Raw genomic sequence first — 24,788 nt, 5'->3', positions numbered from 1 at the left:
ACTTGGAAGTCTCTCCAAGCCATGCAAACCAGTAACACTTACATCCATATCCCAAAATATTTACATAAGGAAAGAAAGAAAAAACAGTAAATAGAAAGTACTCAGCAGCAGAAATAGCATCATCAACTGAACTCAATAGTCTTTTTTTATTTTTTTAGAGATGGCCACAAATAGCATTCATTTTAAAACTATTCAAGTCAACTCAATTTTACTATTTTAGCCACTGCCTTATCAATAAGATTTCTTATCAGCTCATTCTACAGTATAATAGAAAATATAGAGGATTAATTGAACAGCTAAAACATTTAAGTTAGGAGTCACCAGTACAGTCAATAGCATTACTTTAAACAAAATAGCGTCTGTATTTTGTGCAAAGAAAGCAAATGAAACCACTCTTCATGCCTTGTAGAGATCAGCATTTTCTAACAAGAGGTGTTTACTTAACAAACAGAGATGGTACTTTTTTTTATATATAAAAACATCTGTTACCCTTTTATGTAATTATCAACAATATCTTTTCTCTTTACTAGATTCTAGACAAAACAAACTAAGCAAACACTAAAGTATTTTAAGGCTAAAGAGGTTTGGAAATGATGTCATCATATTTCCATTTGCTTCCCCATAAATGAATCTTTTCTAAGTTTTGTCTCAAATATAAAGGCTTTTAACAACAATGGATGGGATCCAGATTTATAGCATATAGCTGCTCATTCTTATATTGTAATCTGGTGGTGTCAGTTTGGACATTGCTGGGCCATTTTCTTAATATCTGCCACAAGTGAACTCTGAAAAATGGATTCCTAAACTGAATATTCATTCAGATTATACCCAGAAGTAATCATCAGCTATAATGCACAATGGTTTCCAATACTTTCCCACTGGAACAGCTCTTCCTAAAATCACTACTGATGTAGGCTAAATCCCAGATTCACTTTCCAGCCCTTATTTAATCTAACCATTCCTCTTGAAGCCTTTGCAACGCTTCTCATTTATAATAATGGCCTTGCTGAATTAGACGAAGGTCCATCACATTTGACATCCTGTTTCAAACAGCAAGAGCTAGGATGGCAAAATTCTAGTATTCAGGTGAGCTTCAGGGGCAAAGCCTAGGTATGTCAAAGTGTGCAGCTCAGCAGTAAACTCTTTAAATTACACATGTGCTTGCACAAGTCCCTTGATACCATTTTACAGGTGGGTCACACTGAGACCAAGAGCTTCTATTCCAAAGAACAGGTAGTGGATTCATGGCAAAGAACTCAAACTCATGCAAAGCAAGTCATGCAAGGCAGTGAACCAAGTCGCAGACCAAGAGGATACATGGAAGGGAACTCAACATCAATGCAAAGTAGAACACCAAGGGAAATTATGCATATTATGACAACTAATTTAGCTCATTTCAAGGAATCAAGTGCCTAGAATATTTACCACCTACCGTATTTTTTGCTCTATAAGACTCACTTTTTCCCTCCTAAAAAGTAAGGGGAAATGTGTGTGCGTCTTATGGAGTGAATGCAGGCTGCGCAGCTATCCCAGAAGCCAGAACAGCAAAAGGGATCGCTGCTTTCGCTGCGCAGCGATCCCTCTTGTTGTTCTGCCTTCTGAGACTCAGGATATATTTTTTCTTGCTTTCCTCCTCCAAAAACTTATGGTCTGGTCTTATAGAGTCTTATGGTCTGTTCTTATAGAGCGAAAAATACGGTACTTGCAGACACAAAAACAAACACACACAAAAACCCCCACACTTTTATACCAACACCAAGAAACACATGCTTACCCATTCCATTCAAACACACAGAGCTCTCACATAGCTTAGCCAAATGCCTCCAGTGAGGAGTCGCCCAATGTGCCCACCCAAATGATAGTCAGACGAAAAAAGGAATTTCAACAACAACAACAAAGGAAGCAGAAATTTCTGTGGTCTGTGTATTCATCTGTGGTCAGGAACAGAAATCAGTCAGGCAAATGCAACTGGCATTCATTCACATCGTTGTTCTTTTTAAGTCTGCAAACAGTACATTACTAGAGACTGGGGTGTTTTTTTGTTTTGTTTTTAAACGGTTTCAGTGCTTCCTTTACATTGAAATGAACGTATGTTAAGAAAGTTATGTAAATAGTTACACAACATATCATGCACGTCACGCAACTTATATCAGTGGACAGCGAGATGAATAACAGTGTTTGGCAGAAACTGAACTGCAGCAGAACAGAAGCAGGGCTGATTGTGATGATTACTTTGGAACAGGAATCATCACTGCCTTCTTCCATCCTTACTTAGAAGGTACTGGCGCCAGTATCACTGCCAACAGTAGCCAGCAGAAACCCCTTAAACTGGGGGATTGATTCCAATCCTTGATGCCAACAGGCCTAATCCAGGCCCCTTCACTGTGCCAGTAAACTACGGTGCCCAGAATTCTTTGAGGGAAAGACTGTGCTTTAAAAGGTATTGTGTGTACGCAGATGCAGATATTTGACTTTAACAGCAAGACAGCCTCCCTCCTTACATACACAATTTGTTTAACATCCAGCCCGAGGAAGAGTTCTGGAGAAGATGAAAGCTTGCTCACTATTTTGTGACATCTTGTTTCATCCCAATAAAGGTTGTGCCCTACAGTAGATTTTGAAACACTGGAAACCTTTGCAAACAAGCGCCTTAATGCACATGTTGCACATGCTATCAGGGGCCGTTTTTGTGACTGGATCAATTTGAAAGAGGCTGCAAAATCTAAAGCTAATATTAAACCATCCAAATTCAAGCCAGCCATGACTTTGTGATGGCACCTGTTAATCTGAGTAATCCTTCCTTCAGCGGGAATTAAAGCAAAGCACATACTAAACATCAGTGTTAAAATACCTTATGAAACAACCCCATTTTTCTGCACAATGCTTACACAAAAACAACACTCCGAAGTCTCGGCCAGGCACACAGCTCATTGCAAAGGGCACCTATTAAAACCACATGCATTAAGGTGCATACATTTGAAATTTGGTTGTCAGTAATAAAACCCCCAGTAAGGGCACAGCAAATGCAAGGAACAGGAACTAAGGTTTCACAAAGGGCGCATGGATTTCAGAAGAGGAATCCAGTACTCACCTTGGACAATGCGGCAAACCGAACAACATGCACACGCTGGAAAAGGAGCCATATATTAAGAGCTTACCATGCCGAGATGGGAGGGGTGGTAAAGCACTTAAGTTCATTTCCCCCAAAACCATTTTGGAGGCCGAAGAACCATGGTGTACCATGGTGAAACGTTAAGCTATGCACCATTTATATACTCAACTACGTAAGAGACGGATACGTAGCATTTGCCCCATGTTAATTAAGAGTGGAAATAGCTAAGTGCACACGGATACGATGCTATTTGTCAGAAGGCAACAAAGTACTCATACAATTATTATCTCATTAATTATCAAAGTGGGGCAGGCCAATGGGTATTATTGTTACCAAATCGCAAATAAAACAAACTGGAGAAGGAGCGACTTGTCCAACGCTGATTGAAGAGTCCCGGCAAGTTCTATCATCCATTCGGCCACAAAAATAAAACACACCCAGAAATTCATTCTGCAAGCCTCTATAAAGCTCATTGACCCCCTGAGTCACACCTAATTGATAAAAGTATAATTGTGCTTTCACAAACTGCAAGGCTTGCTTGAGTATCTATTTTACCCAACATTATAACCATTTGATTATGCTGAAGGCATTGACAAGCAGTCTTTGTGTATGGTATCTCACACACAGGTATTTTTTTTACATCACCGAATACTTCAGAGAAGTCTGCTCAGGATACCAGAAAAAATGCAGTTGGGTGTTAAAACCATCTTTCTTTCTTTTTTTACAGCAAGTAACAAAACTGAGGCATTAAAGAATCAGATTTTGGGGGCCGGAGCAGGGCCGAAAAGAAACTGAAAGTCCCACTGTGCAAGCAAACTGACACCACCCATTCATATGCTTCAATCAGCCAACTCTTTTGATACGGGCTTCTGGTTATTATCTATTTACTCTTATGGAGAATGTGAGATAATATGGAGAGACAACCTATTTTGTATGTATGTGATGGGAACAATGCATGCACCTCTAGTATGAGCTGCTCATCTTTGCCTGCCCATATGGACAATAAAACGTGGCCTGCGTTGATATGTGAAGATTGATATCATCGCACAATATTTCACAGCCCACTGCATCTATTCCCTCTGAATGTTAACCTGGGCTCCATATAAAGCGTGCATTAGCTGAGCAGTCAGGCTGCTGTAGAACAGGCATAGGCAAACTCGGCCCGCCAGATGTTTTGGGACTACAACTCCCATCATCCCTAGGTAAGAGGACCAGTGGTCAGGGGTGATGGGAGTTGTAGTCCCAAAACATCTGGAGGGCCAAGTTTGCCTAGGCCTGCTGTAGAAGAATATCCACCACAGGACCCAGAAGGACATCACTAGGGATGAGCTGACTGGCTGGCCCCAGCAATGTCACAAACCCTCCACCTCTGCTTATTCCACATGTTGTTTGGCATTTTTTAAAAAAAACGGATTTCCCTTTTCTTTCTTTTCTTTAAGAAAACAAAACCGACAGCTGAACATTCAAATGAATAAACGTTCAGGGGATGCAGAGAGCATGGCAGGAGCAAAAAAGCAAAACAGAATGACTGAATCAGCATTCAAATCACTGATAAGTACACATGGCCAACGCACTGTTAAGGTGGGGTTCACTCCACAGAGTTTGGAAACACAATATTCAACCAAGTATAGGGGAAGTTCTTTTATTGTTTAACACTTTATCATGTTTTTATATATGCTGGAAGCCACCCAGAGTGGCTGGGGCAGGCCAGTCAGATGGGCAGGGCATAAATAATAAAATTATTATTATTATAAATTTACTCGGAGCAAATCCAATGCAATTAATGGACCTAACAGTCATGTCCATTAATTGCAGTGGGTCTGCTCTGAGTGAAACTTAGTCTTGTTTACAGATGTACTTGAATGCACCCTGTATGCAGTTGCTTTGTACATTTAACACTCCCTTTAAAGGCAGAAAAACAGCTGCAATGAGCCTGGTCAGCAAATTATTGTGGCTCCAGATAGATTACTACCCAGGGAAGGGGAGTGACAGTGACTTTTTAAATCTACTTCTGGATATCAGGGAGCTTGTCACTACTGCACAGTATTGAGTATATTCTACTTGTCTGTGTTTTGTCAGCATCTTTGTCACATTTTGAGTGCCTAAAATTACTAGGTGCTTCACCGTAAATTTGGTTTTGCAACTCAGGTCACCTTTAGACTTGCAGCTATACTGGATTTAGCAAATCAAGTGCCATTTACGTGTAGTTTTGCCCAGTGCAACTTGCATTACAAACACAAAACCATCTGCTCCTTTTCATTCCAGGGACAGAGAAAGCAAACCTTATCCCCAAGTTCTTCAGTCCACAGCAACTGGAGTTCTTCAGTTGAGATGTCTCTGGGCATAGCCACTTCCGGACCTGGCCAGGAGGTGGGGTTGCGGGCTTCACGCCCACCCCACATGAGCAGGGGAATCCCGGCGGCGTCATCCACAAAGCCAGCCAATCGGGTGGCTGGGGGGGCGTGGCCTGCCCTATTTAGGGCCGGCACGGCCGGGGCTCGCCCTCTTTTGCTGGCTAGCCCCCAGTTGACGTGCCTCAGCAGGAGACTCTCCCTCTATGGTGTTAACCCTTCCCGTGTCTCCAGCAAATGGGCTGGAGCCAGATAGTCAATAGGACCAATGCCTAAGCCAATGCCTCTCATTCCTGAATTCAATAAAGTTGTGGCTTAATTCGCCCATTTAACCTTAATTCTGGTGTCTGGTGTCTTTATTTATCCTTGGTGGGGGGCGGAAACTCACCACGAAAAATTAACTTCTGAACCACCCTAAGCACAATGTGGGCACTATATGAATTTTTATATTATTATTATTTTTAAAATTTGTATACCGCCCTTCACCTGAGGATCTCAGGGCAGCAAAAGCCCTAACCGACCCAGAACAACAGTGATAACATTTTAGAAAGAGCAGGTGAGCATGTTATTTCTTGGACCAGATTAAATTTAGTGTTTTGGTAGGTCTCCTGAACGTGATAAATATAGAAGAGGAGGCAGAAGCCCAACACTGCACCCTCCTAGCCCTTACGGACCTGCTAAGTGAATACTGAGATAGATGGCTGCAAGCCCATAGAGTGAAATTTTGTGGTAAGACAGCGTAAGTCAATGTGCAACAGCAAACATGTAAATATCAAAGTCTAAAGTTACTTTTTATGAATTCTAATTGAATTAGATTTTAAGTGGCAGGTGCTCAAATGGTCGCCTCAGTCCTATAACCATGCCCTAGATCCCAGGGTGACCATTGACGGATTCCATTTGAAACACAGAGTTGCCTTATGTCTCTCCAATACAATATTATCCAACTAAACAATTTTTGCATTTTGCAAGCATAAAAATCCCAACATCGTTTGTGGCAGCAATAATATTGTATCCAACTATGTAGTAGGTAACATCGAGGCCCCCCTCTCCCCCCCCGAAAAAAACAACAACAATGGGATGAATGACAATGGAAACATGTTATTTGGACTTCTTTACTACAAAAGTTAATATATGAGAACAGTTTGGGTCTTCAGTTAATGGGCAGAAAAGGGGGAGGATGGCAGGGCTAGAGCTGAATATGGTAGGAGATTGCACTTTCCAGGTCCACTTTATTCCAGTCTGTAAAATTCTACCAAAAACATCACAATTCAGCTAAAACATCCCAATCTGAAAACCAGGGGAAACCATTGAAAAATGGCAGGTGTATCAATGGAAAGCTCTTTGGCAAAGAATCTCAGGTTTGAAAGGCCTGTCTGAAAAACAGAGGGTGTGTGTGTATAGGTATAGGTGTGTTGTGTGGTGTGTGTGTGTGTGTGTATGGGGCATCTACCGTATTTTTCGTTCTATAAGACGCACCAGACCACAAGACGCACCTAGTTTTTGGAGGAGGAAAACAAGAAAAAAAATATTCTGAATCTCAGAAGCCAGAACAGTAAGAAGGATCGCTGCGCAGTGAAAGCAGCAATCCCTCTTGCTGTTCTGGCTTCTGGGATAGCTGCGCAGCCTGCATTCGCTCCATAAGATGCACACACATTTCCCCTTACTTTTTTAGGAGGGAAAAAGTGAGTCTTATAGAGCAAAAAATACGGTAAATACGAACAGGGATGACTCTTGTGGAACCTCTATTGGCAAGCAGCTCTACGGGGAAGGGGCTGCCACGCAAAAAGTTCAACCCCTTGGTAAAGACCAGAGGTATGTGGGGACTACCCCATAAGTTGTCTACAGTTCTCGTGCTTAATTCTTGCTCCTTTTAGGTAACAAATACAGAGAGGAAAATATTAACTCTTGCACTGACCTGAGCGTCCAATACTTTCTGATGCACTTTTGGACGATTTGGAGTGACTCTGCTTGCTACTTGTCCGTGCTGAAACTGAGGGAGCAGGAGGTGGCGGACTCACAGTGCTGCTGCTGCTCTCTCCCCTAATTGTGGTGAGATCTTGCATGCTGAAGCTGCGGAGCCTCTCCGACAGAGCGCCCTGGCCCTATGAAAACGGACAAAGAGACACGGGGTACCTTAAGCGATTTATTTACTGCATTTCTGCACAACTTCAGAACATGAAGAGGACAATAAATATAGCAGCAACATACAGACTTACACTGAGACAGACCATTTTTTCCTGGATTACCGTATTTTTCGCTCTATAAGACGCACCAGACCACAAGACGCACCTAGTTTTTGGAGGAGGAAAACAAGAAAAAAAAATATTCTGAATCTCAGAAGCCAGAACAGCAAGAGGGATCGTTGCGGAGTGAAAGCAGCGATCCCTCTTGCTGTTCTGGCTTCTGGGATAGCTGCGCAGCCTGCATTCGCTCCATAAGACGCACACACATTTCCCCTTACTTTTTAGGAGGGAAAAAGTGAGCCTTATAGAGCAAAAAATACGGTAAAATTGAAAAGGTAACATAAAACATGTTCAATGAATTCCTCTTTATTATTCCAACAGGCACAGATGTCTTCTGAATCTTTTTATTATCTTACCAGGCTGTTCCTGAAAAACAGCATGTTTTCAAGGTGTGCAAAACTCTTTGTCATCTGAAATAGGTGTCTGAAATTTCTTTAGTTTCAGTTCTGAGATGGTTGCTGTACAAAGCAACACCATCTTCCTCAGGACTTATTTTTCCTTATGCCTGGGATAGTACTGAACTCTTTGCCATATTAGTGCTGGGTTAAAGTATTCAGCCCAAATTTTGTGCAGCATTTGGAGGTGTGATTTTTTTGGGGGGAGGGGTACCTCTAAAGATGGTTGTGTTCCAATATATGATTACAGTGGCGAGATTTTAATATGCACAAAGATTGAAAGACTAATTGTCAACTATGGAGGAATGGTTATTAAAATTATTGGACTTAGCTGATATAGTGAAATTGGTATGTTTACTCAGAGAAAAGCCATTGTTAATATTTACTAAAGATTGGAAACCTCTCATAGAATTTTGCGTGTAAAAGAAAATGAATTAAGGACATTTGGGTTTGAAGGCTGAAGATAATGTTGGTTTACATAAAGTAGTCTTGCTGGGTGTTATATTGGAGTGAATGAGTTGAATAATATTTATATATACCGTATTTTTTGCTCCATAGGGCGCACCGGACCATAGGGCGCACCTAGTTTTTAGAGGGGGAAATCAAGAAAAAAAATCTTAGTCTTGTTCTCCCGGCTTCAGCTAAAGGAACCCGAAGCCTGCATTCGCTCCATAGGACGCACACACATTTCCCCTTCATTTTTGGAGGGGAAAAAGTGCGTCCTATAGAGCGAAAAATACGGTAGCTGCCAGATGAAGAATCAGAAGCTCTTCAGTTTCTTAACTTCATTTTTTAAAAAATCTCTTTCAATTCTTTTTCTATCTCTCTCCACCTCCCTCTTTCTCCTTCTTTTCTCTCTCTTCTTTTCCTCTGGATCTGTGTTTTTATCTAGATTAACATTTTAGTTTGGATTAAAAAAGATATTTGATGTTAAACAAAGATCATTGAGGGTACCGTGATTAAAACCAGATATAATACACAAAAGGCACTATATATATATATATATATATATATATATATATATATATATATATATATATATATGCAGGTTTTGGTGTCTTCGGGTGTCTTCCCGTGTAAGAGTTGGGGTGTCTAGGCGACGTTTCGACGAGGTCTCACTCGTCATCTTCAGGCTGGTGCTTTCGGCTTCTTGTTACTAGAACAGAGCAGGATCTCAGTGTTTGAGTTCCTATAAATACTGTTGAGGGGGTGTGGTGTATAGCCTCCAACGTTCTGGGCAGAGAGGGAGTTCCCAGGTTAGTGTGCCTTTTCTTCTTTTGTTCCTTAATTACTTGAGGGATATCTTACTGCACAACTAAGTGCAGTACAGCCATCTTCTCAGAAAAACTTTTCACAAGCTCAAGAGGTCAAGACACGAAAGCTTTAGCAACTAATCCACACCTAATGACCCTCCTAAGTGGTACTCAGAATATCACTCAAGAAATCACTCAAGATATCCCTCAAGTAATTAAGGAACAAAAGAAGAAAAGGCACACTAACCTGGGAACTCCCTCTCTGCCCAGAACGTTGGAGGCTATACACCACACCCCCTCAACAGTATTTATAGGAACTCAAACACTGAGATCCTGCTCTGTTCTAGTAACAAGAAGCCGAAAGCACCAGCCTGAAGATGACGAGTGAGACCTCGTCGAAACGTCGCCTAGACACCCCAACTCTTACACGGAAGACACCCGAAGACACCAAAACCTGCATTCCTGTACCCGTGAAAATCTACGAAAGCATATATATATATATATATATATATATATATATATATATATATATATATATATGGTACATTTCTATGCAAACTCCTATAAAACAGGCACTGCACTGAATGGGGCTTCTGCAAAAGAACTTGCTGGTGGATTGTGCTCAGAGGCTCCAACGAAAAATGCAATGTGTAGCACAAGGTGAAGTAAGGGCTTCCTTCCTTCCTTGCTGAGTTTAATCCATGCTTGAATCTCCCAGTACTGAAGTCACTTCAGTAGGGAAACCTTCATGTAACTTGAATTTCTTCTTAAGGCACATGTGCTCCTGGGAAATCTAATACAGAGGCACCTTGGTTTAGGAACAGCTTAGTTTATGAACATCTTGGATTAAGAACGCTGCAAACCCGGAAGTAGGTGTTTTGGTTTGTGAACTTTGCCTTGGAAGCAGAACATGTTCCGCTTCCTGTTGAGTGCGTTCCATTTGTAAATTGAGTCCCCTGCTGCTATGGGAAAGCACGCCTTGTTTTAAGAACGCTTTGGTTTAAGAACGGACTTCCGGAACGGATTAAGTTTGTAAACCAAGGTACAGTGGTGCCCCGCAAGATGAATGCCTCGCAAGACGGAAAGCTCGCTAGACGAAAGAGTTTTCCGTTTTGGAGGTGCTTCGCAAAACGAATTTCCTATGGGCTTGCTTCGCATGACGACAATGTCTTGCGAGTTCCTGCTGGTTTTTCCCCTCCCCCCCCTTTTTCTAAGCCGCTAAGCCGCTTATCAGCTGATCTGATCAGCAGATAAGCCACTAAAAGCCGCTAATAGGCTAATCTGTCAATGGGCTTGCTTCACAAGACGAAAAAACCGCTAGACGAAGAGAATCACAGAACGGATTCTTTTCGTCTTGCGAGGCACCACTGTACCACTGTATGTGGAATACACCCTTTGCTGGGTTGAACAATGAACATTCCCATCTTTGACAACAGACAATTAAATGTAAGCCAATATTTCTAATGAATCTTCTTGCCATACATTGAAAGCTGTCCCCAGCTCTGTATTTTGGATCAGAATAGAAGTAATGGTTTGCTTTTGCTAGAAAAACCCGAGTTAGACTTTAAAGCTGAATACACAAAAGCCACAGAAGGGAAACTAAGCCAAAATCAGTACTCTGTTAGTTCCAATAGTGACCACAACACTTTTTGTTGTTGTTGTTGTTGTTATTTTGTAATAAATGCTACAACATTTTCCAATCATGGTGGTTAGTTTAGCAGTTAACAGAAACACTGACAGGGTTACCTGCCCTTCTTTCAGGTCCAAATACAAGAGAAACTGAAGGAGTTGGGAGATCTGGCAGGTGAAAAAGAGACCCCATTGTGGCAACACATGACGACACAGAGAAATTCTGAGAATACTCCACAGCAAAGGTGAAAGAAGTCACAGATGGACTTTGGCGCTAAGAGACTGTGGGTGATCTTGCTGCTATCATTCCAGGTTCTGTTGCTCGTGTGGCAGTGGCGTAGCTCTGCACTCGGATTTTCTTGGCCTAATATTATCTGTAGTCCACTAGAATGTTTAGACCAGGCATAGGCAAACTCGGCCCTCCAGATGTTTTGGGACTACAATTCCCATCATCCCTGACCACTGGTCCTGTTAGCTAGGGATGATGGGAGTTGTAGTCCCAAAACATCTGGAGGGCCGAGTTTGCCTATTCCTGGTTTAGAGTAATGCTGAACGTAATACACTGGAGGCGCCCCATCTTTATATCTACTTACAGTACTTAAGGACCTTCAGGCATTTTGGAAACACTGACCGCCTCAGGTCACTTCCAGGTGACCTGTTTATTGAGAAGCCACTTTGGTTTATTTACAGGCAAGGCCGGCACAGCCATTAGGTTGGGTGAGGCCATGGCCTCCGGTGGAGGAAGCCCTCAAGGCGGTGCCCCCGTGGACATCTTGCCGCCTCCACATCTGGCAGAGAAGCGGCGCTGATACCACCACCAATTTCAGGAGAGATCTCACTGAAATCACCCGATTTCATGAGACCTCACCCGAAACCGGTTCCAATGTCTGTGCAGCTTCTCTGGCGGCGGCAGTGGGTGACACAGGCAGCAAGGGAGGGAAGCACCTTGTTCGCAGGGATGTTGTAAGATGTCACATCAAACAAGTATCACCACAGAATTTTTGGTACATTTTCCTCTCCCGTTCTTTACTACAAGAAGTCACATTTTGGGGGAGGGAGCAGGAGGGCCAAATCCACTTTGACTCTGCAACCTGAATTTGCCAGTATGCAACTGAATCCCACCCGCAAAATAGTGGCAACCTGGAAGTGGCCAGAATGTCAAACTGCTTCCCTACAGGAAAGCATAATTCCACTTCGTAACAATTCACGAAAAGCTTAAACACAGTGTCAAGGGGTGAATCTATTAACAGGGATGGGGGGGGAATCTCAGGTGCCAAAAGCAGCCCTCAAGACCTACTATATGTGACCCTCAAGACTCTCCCCCGGCCACACTCTTCATTGGCTAGCCTACTATTCAAAGTGTACATTCGTTGATCCTCTCACTGTCAACTATGACTCCACCCACCACTGCCATGTGGCCTCCAGAAGGTTGCCCAGAACGCAATGTGGCCCTCTGCCTGAAAAAATGCTCCCCACCCTGATATATATCAAACCCTTAGGCCCTCTACCTCGTATCATAAATTCTTCAGATAATTTTTTTTGCATTTGCAGAGTCTGCAAATCAAATGACAAAAGCAACCTTGCCTAGAATGCTTCTTCAGTGTGACAATCTCTGTTTTACATTGACAGTGTGACAATCTCTGTTTTACACTGACAATACAGTGGTACCTTGGGTTACATACGCTTCAGGTTACAGACTCCGCTACCTCAGAAATAGTACCTCGGGTTAAGAACTTTGCTTCAGGATGAGAACAGAAATCGTGCTGCGGCGGCGCGGCAGCAGCGGGAGGCCCCATTAGCTAAAGTTGTGCTTGAAGGTTAAGAACAGTTTCAGGTTAAGCACGGACCTCCAGAACGAATTAAGTACTTAACCCGAGGTACCACTGTATTGACTAGTAATAGCACCACATCTCAGGCTAAAACTAATGTTTCCTGAGGTTTCTTAACTTGAAGCGTGAACACCCTTTGCCAAAGGGACAAAGTGGCCATATTAAGAGGAGACTCTCCTTTATGCCAGCAGGTGACCATTTCAATGGACCAGAGTTGTATCATATTTAATTGCAATTATTGTAAGAAGTAATTACTAATAAATATGTGCAATAAGTGCAGTTTAATAAAATTCAGTTGTATCAATTAACTAATACTCTAGTATTGTTAGACAAGAGTTCATATGATCGATTCCAGTTTCTGAAAGAACCAAGTGTTTCTCGGTTGGATTTGTGTACCATTTGGGCTACATTCTGTAAACTATCTCTTTATAATTTCTGAGCCCAGTAAAGTCATTGTACGTGTTTTTAACCCTAAATCCATTTTTCTCCTGCCAGTTATCCAAAAGGACAAGTCAGCAGAAGTCTGAATGAGACTGGGACGTTTGTAAATAGCATCGCTTCCCTCAAAGTATCTTGTGAAGTGTAGTTTCTGAAGGGTACTGATAATTGTTAGAAGACTTCTGTTCATCTCACAGAGCTACAATTCCCTGTGTGGTTTAACAATAAAACCCTCTACCCAGGTAATTTTTGGAGTTGTAGCACTGTGAGGGGAAAGGGGGCCTCCTAACAACTCTCAGCGCCCTTAACTAACTGAATTTCCCAGTCAAAATAAAAAAATTCCTTCCAGTAGCACCTTAAAGACCAACTAAGTTAGTTCTTGGTATGAGCTTTCGTGTGCATGCACACTTCTTCAGATACCTTATCTGAAGAAGTGTGCATGCACACAAAAGCTCATACCAAGAACTAACTTAGTTGGTCTTTAAGGTGCTACTGGAAGGAATTTTTTTATTTTGACTATGGCAGACCAACACGGCTACCTATCTACTACTGAATTTCCCAGGATTCCTTTGGGGGAAGCCATGACTGATTATAAAGAGGTTAATCCTGCTTGAAATAGTGCAGGTGGTGCCAAGATTGAACAATTCCAGATTTCTATATTCTTCCTCTGTTTATTAGTCACAAGAGGTCTGTACATAAAAAGTTAAAGAATTAAGAGCATTCTGCCCTGAGCGTTATGTCTCAGGCACTCATTGCCACTGGCTAGAAACATAGACTTGTGATGTTAACACAACCACTGTATCCTTTGTTATCCCACTGGTTACCTTGGAAGCTGCCATCACAGCAGCTGTGGCTGCAACATTTAGCCCCCGCTTCCCAAAATGCACCAGGGCATCATAGCTTCGATCTTTTGCTTGGACTAGGCAGTCATCTATTTCCTATTATGGAAGACAAAAAAATAGATAAATAAAATAAAAACACAATCGAAAGGGATTTCGCCTCCAAGCTCCTCCAAAGTACTTTTGCATTCATTCTCTGTCCTCAGACACCTTCAGAGACAATTCTAGGTCGAACCACTTGCAAGAAGGGCAGCCATGCTTGTTTATTCATGTGTCTCCCCAATTATTACGTAAAGTGTTGAGGGATTTTTATATTCCAAAAGGGTGTGCAGGTGAGGGGAGCCGAAGCTACCTTCTTTTCTCTGCTGTTGAAGCAACAGAGTGTGGAAAAGGTAAGATGAGAAAGAATTCAGCTCTCCTCATTAATGTTTTCCATATGTTGTAAGCATTAGAACTGACACACTTTAAATGAGGCTTTAAAAAAATAAGAATCACATGTTTGCCAATAATCTGACCATGAGGGAGAGCCTGGGGCCTGTATAGGTAAAGGTAAAGGTAAAGGGACCCCTGACCATTAGGTCCAGTAGCAGATGACTCTGGGGTTGCGGCGCTCATCTCACTTTATTGGCCGAGGGAGCTGGCGTACAGCTTCCAGGTCATGTGGCCAACATGACTAAGCCGCTTCTGGCCAACCAGGTCAGCGCACGGAAACGCCGTTTACCTTCCCGCCAGAGCGGTACCTATTTATCTACTTGCACTTTGACGTGCTTTCGAACTGCTAGGTTGGCAGGAGCAGGGACCGAGCAACGGGAGCTCACCCGATTTGAACCACCGACCTTCTGATCGGCAAGTCCTAGGCTCTGTGGTTTAACCCACAGTGCCACCCGCGTCCCTGGGGCCTGTATAGATACAGGTAAATCAGAAGGCTACCTCTGGGGCTTTGCATTCTCCCAAGCCTGGCTGAGGCCCAGTCTGAGAAGGAGCAATCTTATAGCCTATCTTGAGGAAGAGGTTTTGGCACCTGCCCTGGAAGCGAAGCTGATACTCACATTTACCAAGCTGTTTGATTATTTATAAATAAATAAAAAAATAAGGGCCCAGAGCAGTTTACATAAAAGAATAAAGTCAAACCAAACACCTTCAGGTGACAAAAACTATGACTAAACCATCAAAATAAACAAAAGCAGAATTGAAAATCTCCAATCATATTGAAAGCCACAAGGAATGATTGTTTTTACCGCCTGCCTTGCATGTCACAAAGGATGGAGCTAGCTGCACCTCCTTTGGGAGGGAAGTCCATAGCCAAGACAAAGCCAGTCAGATTCCCACCAAATGAACCTCTTTTGGTGGTGGAACATATAACAAGACTTTGAAAGAGAATTTCAGTCTATGGGTTGGTTCATAGGAAATGAGCTGGTCTTTGAGCTATCCTGGCCTTAAGCTCTTTACAGCTTTAGCGGTTGGCTGTGATATATCGAAACTAATTAATGATATACAAGGCTCTGAAATATGTTATGACTTATTAGGATTATAATTATGTTATTTTATGTGGTTTTTAATTCTATTAAATGGCTGCCATAGAGAAATTTTGAATGGTGGCCTGTACATTTATTAAACCAATAAAACGATCTGTGGATACTTTATTTTTATTAGAAATCAAGCTACCAGACCACCTGAAAGTGTTTAAGTCTAATAGCTCCAGGCACATTTGACCATCATTTCCTCATCTCAGTAGGGACAATTTGTTCAGTAATGATGTTTATTTGTGAGAAATGAGTAGTTTTGGATTCAGCAGCTCTGAGCTTTGCAAAGCAACACAAACCAGATAAAAAAAACTGGCTGAGGGGAAAGAACTACCTTATCAAGAGAACATTTAAATAATACATGAAAATGACATATGCCCTAGACATATCTACTCAGAAACAAGCCCAACTGGGCTTACTCCAAGATAGGTATGAATGGAATTGCAGCCTAAATTGTTCTTCTAAAATAATCACTACCCCCAACTACAGTAGTGAGAAACAGTTGCAATTACCTTTTCTTTCGAAGACAATGTGGGGTGCACAAATTTCCTATATAGGAGGCTGGAGCCCTTTGTGTAAGGAGACAACAGCCAAGCTACAAAAGCTATTTTGAGTTCGTAATAAAATGGAAACCTGCAGGAAAAGAAAAGAGTAGAAATTTGTACATTTAGGCCTCCTCCAACATTTAAGAATCAACACTCTTGACAACCAGAGTATAATCCAGGATGAAAATCTAGCACATCAGATATAGAGATATAGATATACAAAATAATAATAATAAATTTTATTTATACCCCACCCTCCCCAGCCAAGACCGGGCTCAGGGCAGCTAACAACCAATAATAAAACAAGTTGACTGAAATACAACTTAAAAACAAGATTAAAATACAACATTAAAACATTAAAATGCAGCCTCATCACAGGAGGAGAAAGGAAAAAAGAAAAAAGAGGGGGAGGGAGTCAAATTGATTCTAAGCCAAAGGCCAGGCGGAACAACTCTGTCTTACAGGCCCTGCGGAAAGAAATCAGATCCCGCAGGGCCATGGACAGAGCGTTCCACCAGGCCGGAGCCAGTGTTGAAAAGGCCCTGGCTCTGGTTGAGGCTAATCTAACTTCCTTAGGGCCCGGGACCTCTAGGGCAGTGTTTCCCAACCGGTGTTCCGCGGCACACTAGTGTGCCGTGAGACACCGGCTGGTGTGCCGTGGGAGGGAGGCGGGCGAGAGGCGGCGGCGAGAGGCGGCGGCGGCGAGGATCCGCGTCGAGCCGGGGCGGCTCCGCGGTGGTGGTGCCGAGCGGCGGGGCAGCGCGCGCAAAAGGGAGGAGCGCGAGACAGCGGAGGAGGAGGAGGCCGGCATGTCCGGGCAGCAGCAGCAACAGCAGCAGCAGCAACTCCCGGCGACGGCTCCTCCTCCGCCCGCTATCGCAGCCGCCGCCGCCTCAGCTGCCGCCGCCGCCTCAGCTGCCCTCGCTCTGCTGCCTCCTCCCACCCCGGCAAGGGGGAGGGAAAAAACTTTCATTTTTGTGCGTCCCTCCCGGCGTGACGCTGCGCGCTGACGTCACGGGGGCGGGGCTTTAATGGTGGTGTGCCGCGAGATTTTTTTCTGGTAAGCAGGTGTGCCGTTGCCCAAAAACGTTTGGGAAACACTGCTCTAGGGTGTTGCTATTTATGGACCTTAAGGTCCTCCGTGGGGCATACCAGGACAGGCTGTCCCGTAGGTACAAGGGTCCTAGGCCACAAAGGGCTTTAAAGGTCAAAAATAGAAGTATATTACATTGGTTTTGAAATATGGTAGCATTACTTTAAAAACAATAATCTTGGAGTGTCAAGTTACATTTTGGTGCAACCATCCTTCCACTTAATCGAGAGAGAGAGAGCCAGGAACTAGAGGAGGATATATTGCCAGTGAGTTTCTTGGATAGCTGCATTGATACTTGTTGAAAAAGTGCTGACCTGTTCCTTTTCAAAGGCAGCATTACGGTTGTTGTTTTATGTGGCCAATTGCTGATGGGACCAAATGCGTTTATAGCAGGGGTGGCTAACCCACGAATTGTGCTCCACCAAGGCTCCCCCGAAATCTGTCCTTTTAAAATCTGAATTTAGTGACGGATACCCAAAAAGGATTTAAAATAGTGTAAAACAGCTTATAAGAAAGCCTTTCAGAAGGCAGCTTTGAGAACTATGGTTTCCATGTTGCCTATTATTAGGTTTTGGCTGCACCCATTTTCACGCTTCAGCCATGCCCACGTGGTTGATGGAGGGTTGTCCACTGGTCAATGTGGCCTCTGCCTGAAGAAAGGTTGGTCATGCCTGTTTTAGAAGTTTCTCCCCTTCTCCCTCCCCTTTGCTGGTATCTTTAACTCTGTTAGACAAATCAAGAATCCCTTAAAGGTAAAGGGTAAAGGGACCCCTGACCATTAGGTCCAGTCGTGGCCGACTCTGGGGTTGCGGCGCTCATCTCGCTTTATTGGCCAAGGGAGCCGGCGTACAGCTTCCGGGTCATGTGGCCAGCAGGACTAAGCCGCTTCTGGTGAACCAGAGCAGCGCACGGAAACGCCGTTTACCTTCCCACCGGAGCGGTACCTATTTATCTACTTGCACGTTGACGTGCTTTCAAACTGCTAGGTTGGCAGGAGCGGGGACTGAGCAACGGGGGCTTACCCCGTTGCGGGGATTCGAACCGCCGACCTTCTGATCAGCAAGTCCTAGGCTCTGTGGTTTAACCGACAGCGCCACCCGCTTCCCGACAAGAATCCCTTAATTGATCTCAAAAGTTCAGTCATCTCTTCATATTGTTCTCCATCCCCACTCAAATAACAACGAAACAAGGTTCCTCACAGCACCATTTCTCTCTTTCTTCTTCTAAGCAATTCAGGCCTTCTTGGCTGATGATGCAACTGCAGTCTCATAACACATCTAAATTATAGCTCTCTCCTCTGCGAGTGTAAGACTGACTTTGCAGACCTGCCATACATTTTTTATTTTATTTCTAAAAGGTCTAGGAAGCCAACAAATCATTTCCGTACATCCTAATGTACAGCCAAAGCACCTCAGCACAAAAACAAATATATCAGATTCTGCAGGGCTGTTATAGTCTTCCTCTAGGCCAGGGGTGGGTAACATGTGGCCCTGCAGCTGATGTCGGACTCCCACCAACCCCAGCCAGCATGGCCAATGGTTACAGTCGGGTTGATGGATATTATAATCCAGCAGCATCTGGGAGGCCTTCAGCTCATGCTTGAAAGAGAAGGCAAACAGGAAGCTCCAGTTTGTTCAGCTTGCAGTGGTTTGACGGACTGTTTCCACCACCACACCAATAAACTCAAACGTCTATCGCAACAGGGAAATGGGTGGGAGAACAAACTAACTCAATAGGTACAGGCAAACAAGGAATGGAAAACAGAGCACGCAGACAAAAAGCACAATATATTTATCCTTGTTTGTGCCTTTTCTCCCTCCTCTCTGCTTCCTTCTTCAAGAGCCCTATCCTAATAATAATAATAATAATTTATTACAGTGGTACCTCGGGTTACATATGCTTCATGTTACAGACTCCGCTAACCCAGAAATAGTGCTTCAGGTTAAGAACTTTGCTTCAGGATAAGAACAGAAATCGGGCTCTGGTGGCACGGCAGCAGCAGGAGGCCCCATTAGCTAAAGTGGTGCTTCAGGTTAAGAACAGTTTCAGGTTAAGAACGGACCTCCGGAACGAATTAAGTACTTAACCTGAGGTACCACTGTATTTGTACCCCACCCATCTGGCTGGGTTTCCCCAGCCACTCTGGGCGGCTTCCAACAAAGATTAAAAATATATTAAAATGTCACACATTAAAAACTTCCCTGAATCTTTCCTTCTACCAGCTCAACCTGGGAAGGTAGCCCATCTAGGAGAAGGAAAGCTCTGGCCCTAAACCTCGGCTGCCTTGCAGGATATCTTTGGCAGAAGAGAAGGCTAGGGAGTAAACCCTTCAGAAATCCAGAGTGGAGTCCCTAAGATGGCGCCTTGTATTCCTCCCTCTGGCAATTCCTGCAGCCAAACGAGTGCCAGCAACCTGCCTGCTCTCCACTTCAGATCCTCATGTTCTCTTCCCACTCCCCCCCCCCCCAAGCACCTCCTCTTCCACCACAGCCTGCCATGACTTTCCCAAGGCCAATTAATACTATAAGCTTGGGGCAGGAAAAGTCAAGGGTCGCTCTCCATGGCCTGTTTCCTTGATGCTTTTAGCACATATTCATGCAAACAAGCACACACACACAAGTTAAGTGTACTGCAGCTATGTCAGAAGGGAACTCTGATCACCACGTGGGCCTGGTTTGAATAGTTTCTAAGGCCCAGCCAACTTTTTCTTCCTTCTGGCTCTGTTCCAACTTCGCTTGTCACTGCCAGCCCACCCACCTGGGAGGTCAATGGATCAAGAAGAACGAAGGGTGGCTGTGAAGACAGCACCTTGTCTGTTTACTGATTCTGGCCACAGGTGGGATGCAATAAGGTGGTGGGCATCTCCTTCCCAGTAGCTGGGCTTGGGCTGCTTCGGCTATTTCTCCCCACAATTTGATTTGAGTTCTTTGTTCTACTACAATCATCACTGAAGGATGGTAAGATGCAACAGTGGACCATTCTTGGGCAACGCTAGTGAGTTTGCTGATGGCAGAGAGGGGGTTCTCCCTTCTGTGTGAACTCTGTTCCATTCTCATTTATTCTTATCATAGATACAGTGGTGCCTCGCAAGACGAAAAGAATCCGTTCTGTGATTCTCTTTGTCTAGCGGTTTTTTCGTCTTGCGAAGCAAGCCCATTGACAGATTAGCGCTATTAGCGGCTTTTAGCGGCTTATCGGATCAGCTGATAAGTGGCTTAGCGGCTTAGAAAAAGGGGGGGGAGGGAAAAAAACCCGCAGGAACTCGCAAGACATTTTCGTCTTGCGAAGCGAGCCCATAGGAGATTGGTTTTGCGAAGCACCTCCAAAACGGAAAACTCTTTCGTCTAGCGAGTTTTCCGTCTTGCGAGGCATTCGTCTTGCGGGGCACCACTGTACAGTTTTTCTCCTTGAAACTAGATTCAGCCTCAGACAAATGTTATGCTCTCCCACATATGACTAAACTAAGAGTGGTGCACTTTTCCTGCTTTGCCCTTTTTAAAAACTAATCCTCCACAACCCACTTTGCTGAGTGCTCTCCAGTACCAGTAAAGGCATAGGGACCCCTGACCATTAGGTCCAGTCGTGACTGACTCTGGGGTTGCGGCGCTCATCTCGCTTTCTTGGCCGAGGGAGCCAGCGTACAGCTTCCGGGTCATGTGGCCAGCATGACTAAGCCGCTTCTGGCAAACCAGAGCAGCACACAGAAACGCCGTTTACCTTCCCGCCGGAGCGGTACCTATTTATCTACTTGCACTTTGACGTGCTTTAGAACTGCTGGGTTTGCAGGAGCAGGGACCAAGCAATGGGAGCTCACCCCATTGCGGGGATGCGAACCACGACCTTCTGATCGGCAAGTCCTAGGCTCTGTGGTTTAACCCACTCAGAGCCAAATGTGGCAGCAGGATTCACAGCTTCCCATTCACTGCAGCAGACCCATCACATTAAACTCTTTGCAGCCATTTCCCTGCATAGCATTTCCCATCCAATTTATTACACACATCCCAAACCCCTCATGTACCACACTAATGTGGCATTTCTGACAGAGGAAGTGTCCAGCTTTTAAAGATAAGCATCTGATGCACCTGGTGCCATTGAGCAACTTTGAATATTATCTTGCACTTTTGCTCCTTTCAAAAACATTTGTTTTTCCCTGCTTTTGTTTTTTTGGGGAGGGAGGGAGGGAAGGAAGCATCTGGGAGGGATACTAACCAGCAAAGAAAAATGTCCGTGAATGTCTCTGCTGTTGTGAAGAGTGCAAATATGATCCAATACATCATCCATTTTACCTAGGAATAAAGCACAAGAATGGTTATAAGCAAATGTTCGTTTAGCACTTCCTAACGATTGTGGGTATTGCTTCTTTCTCCCAGGACTCATTCCCTCAGGGCCAGGGCCAGTCCTACCATTGGGCCAAGTCATGTTGGTTTACCTCAGGCGGCAAATTTTGAGGCACCAGTATTATTGTTTTTATTACTATATACTCTGTAAGCATGAGGCACAGGTGCCTTCAGATTTTCTGCCTTGGGCACCAAAATGTCTACTCTTAGGAATAAATGAAAAAGAGTGATTTGAACAAGGGTCATTTGGCACAAGAAACTATGGTCACATCCACAGCACACGTTTAGAGCATTCTCGTTCCCCTAACAGACATGAAGAATCTTGGGAATCCAGCTAAGTATTACGTAAGGATGACTGATTGAAATTTATGGAACTTGGTCATGTTCATTAATTTCAGTGGGTCTACTTGTGAGCAACACTTAGCTGAATACCACACTGTAGTTTAAGGGTGCTGAGAATTGTACCTCCGTGAGGGCCCTTAACTTCAGCTCCCAGAATCCTTTGGGGGAAGCTATGACTGTTACAGTGGTATAACAGTGCTTTACCGTATTTTTCGCCCCATAAGGCGCACTTTTTCCCCTCCAAAAATGAAGGGGAAATCGGGGTGCGTCTTATGGGGCGAATGCCTGCAAGCCTCGCGCGCCCGGCAGGAGGTCCCACCGGGTGCGCGAGGCTTGGGGCGGCAGCCTGTCGCCCGAAGCACGGGGAGCCCTCGGGAGGGCTCCCCCTGCTTCGGGCGAGTGTCTGCAAGCCTCGCGCACCCGGCAGGAGGTCGCACCGGGTGCGCGAGGCTTGGGGCGGCAGCCTGTCGCCCGAAGCACGGGGAGCCCTCGGGAGGGCTCCCCCTGCTTCGGGCGAGTGTCTGCAAGCCTCGCGCACCCGGCAGGAGGTCCCACCGGGTGCGCGAGGCTTGGGGCGGCAGCGGACTGCTTGCGCGCACCTAGAAGCTTAGGGCGCGCTGAGCTCAGCACGCCCCAAGCTCCTGGTGTAGCGCAGCGATCCGCTAGCCCTGGGAGAGCCCCGCGGCTCTCCCAGGGCTAGCGGACTGCTTGCCGGCACGCAGAAGCTTGGGGCGCGCTGACCTCAGCTTGCCCCAAGCTTCTGGATTAGCGCAGGGGTCCGCTAGCCCTGGGAGAGGCGCCCGGCTCTCCCACGCTAGCGGAGACCTTGCCGGCACGCAGAAGCTTGGGGCGCGCTGAGCTCCGCACGCCCCAAGCTCCTGGTGTAGCGCAGCGCACCTGGGGGGGAAATAAATTTTTTCCCTTTATTTCCCCCCAAAAAATCTAGGTGCGTCTTATGGGCCGGTGCGTCTTATGGGGCGAAAAATACGGTAATTATATGCTATGAATGTGTCCTAAGACCCAAGAAACTGATAGGAAATGACATAGATGAAATAGAGGCTCTGAACTTGTTTTCAAATTGCACTGAATTGCATTTAGATTTATAAATCATATTTCAACATTCTTGTGGAGGAGAGGTCAAACTCACACCATTCACCAAATTTCAATCTAGGTTACTTGTACAAACCAATGCTTCATTTTGTAATGCTTTATTAAGCTTAATAGTTAGTTCACACTGTTTAAAAATTAAGAACTTGAGTTTTCATTATTAGCCTAGAACTGTTTTTAGAAAGTATCTAAAAACTGTATGCAGTGCCTATATAACAAATACATCAGTTCAAGTGAGTCACTAAAGTGCAGGCATTCCTGGCCATTATTGTGTTTCAAGAGTTGTACAAGAGTCTTGAATTATCTTTAGATTTACTCCTAAGTGACGGAATGGGAAGAGGGCACTGGGAGCTATCTCCAGTTACAAATGTGGGCCTAAAAGAACACAGTTTATACCTCCAAGAAGGAGTAAACTATAGGCAACTCATCTCCAAAAGAAGTGTTCACAGAGTAAGGCTCCTGGCCACAGCATTTGTTGGTGCCACAAGCGATCACGTCTGCGATTCTGAATATTCTCTGTGCACTCTTATGCTGAAATGGATATGATAATCCTAATTAACCCCAAACCTCTCCAATGACAGCTATGCAAAAGTTACAAGGATAAGTCCTTATATTACATAACACCTGCTATTTATATACCTCCATATTGCACAATATTTCTATGATCCCCTCTCTTGTAAACTACTGAGAATATTTAGCTATTCATTCATTTCAGCTTAGCTACTTAGCCTCAATCTAGCCTTGCCTTGTAAATACGACTATCACAATTTCAGTGAATTCCCATATCTGTTTTGTATCATTGCACCCAGTATCGCAAACTTTTTTTACTGTACCCCAAAACCTGGTTACTACAAAATTAGCTACTGAATGCCTAATTCCTGCTATCTGAAGGTTAGAGTTGGGTATACCAGCCCAAATGTATGCTAAGAGGTGCAGTTAAGTTCACTGTAGTTGGGAAGGGCCATGGTAATAATATTTTTTTAGCATTAACCGGCAATAACTGTTCATGAACTCTGTATCGAAGGTTCTTGTTTTTTAACTAATGACAAAATGGCTGCCCACATTGTGTTCAGCACTGGTGTTAACATCCAATACACCTCTATAAATTACCTAAACCACCATGATGACCCTATTTAAATTGAATTTGGGAATACAGAATTTAACCATTTAAGTAGGGAGTTGAAGGCATACAAGAAAGATGTACGTCATGCAGGCTTCCCACTACTTTTTGTTTTTTAATGGGATTTTATGCAAGAGCTACGCAAAAGCATCATTCAATGGGACTTTATACCTAGCATATGTGTTTTTAAATAGTCTCCAGGTTAGCTATAGAAATTACTTTTACAAAAATTTCTTCTTTTCTCAGGTGAGGCAAAATGGTGGAAGATGTACGCTGATTATTTAGCACCAAATATACATATAGGGAAATCAAATCTGAAACTCTGAAGCATGTTAAGTTTTTCATTCTGCCTAAAGAGCCAGGTAAAATCTACTGGGAGGCATTTTGTGAACAGAAACCTAGGTTTACCTTGATAATCCCAGAAGTGATACTTACATATTCTTTAATATCCTTTGATTTTACAGCTTTGTATGAGTAATATGCAGGATAAAGAGTGCCAAACACAAGCCTGGAAGAGGGGGAAAAGAGCAAAGATCATTTTCTGCCACCGGGAAATGTATCTTTTTGAGAAGTAATGACCACTTCAGGGACATTTTCTCTGAAATATTTTACTCTTAATTCCTGCCTCAGTT

General features: G+C 44.0%; 1 protein-coding gene across 3 annotated transcripts in view; it reads right to left on the bottom strand.

Annotated features, from left to right (window-relative positions):
- Nucleotides 1-24,788, bottom strand: part of REEP1 (receptor accessory protein 1) — an 82,152-nt gene that overhangs the window by 15,835 nt on the left and 41,529 nt on the right. Inside the window, exons 2-8 of one of the 3 annotated variants that reach the window (XM_081166791.1) lie at nucleotides 24,592-24,664; nucleotides 21,460-21,536; nucleotides 16,125-16,245; nucleotides 14,075-14,188; nucleotides 11,101-11,151; nucleotides 7,379-7,565; nucleotides 3,092-3,127 (exon numbers count right to left, since the gene is read on the bottom strand). In XM_081166791.1, coding sequence (XP_081022917.1) covers nucleotides 3,092-3,127; nucleotides 7,379-7,565; nucleotides 11,101-11,151; nucleotides 14,075-14,188; nucleotides 16,125-16,245; nucleotides 21,460-21,536; nucleotides 24,592-24,664 — 659 coding nt within the window. The remainder of the gene's footprint in view (nucleotides 1-3,091; nucleotides 3,128-7,378; nucleotides 7,566-11,100; nucleotides 11,152-14,074; nucleotides 14,189-16,124; nucleotides 16,246-21,459; nucleotides 21,537-24,591; nucleotides 24,665-24,788) is intronic. The other 2 variants (XM_081166792.1, XM_081166793.1) reach the window with 2 other exon arrangements.

The sequence above is a fragment of the Podarcis bocagei genome (genome assembly GCF_964188305.1).
Source record: "Podarcis bocagei genome assembly, chromosome: 13".
In the NCBI taxonomy this organism is placed as follows: Eukaryota; Metazoa; Chordata; class Lepidosauria; order Squamata; family Lacertidae; genus Podarcis; species Podarcis bocagei.
Note: the sequence above shows the minus strand (reverse complement) of the source record. Positions and strands in the feature narration are given on the sequence as shown.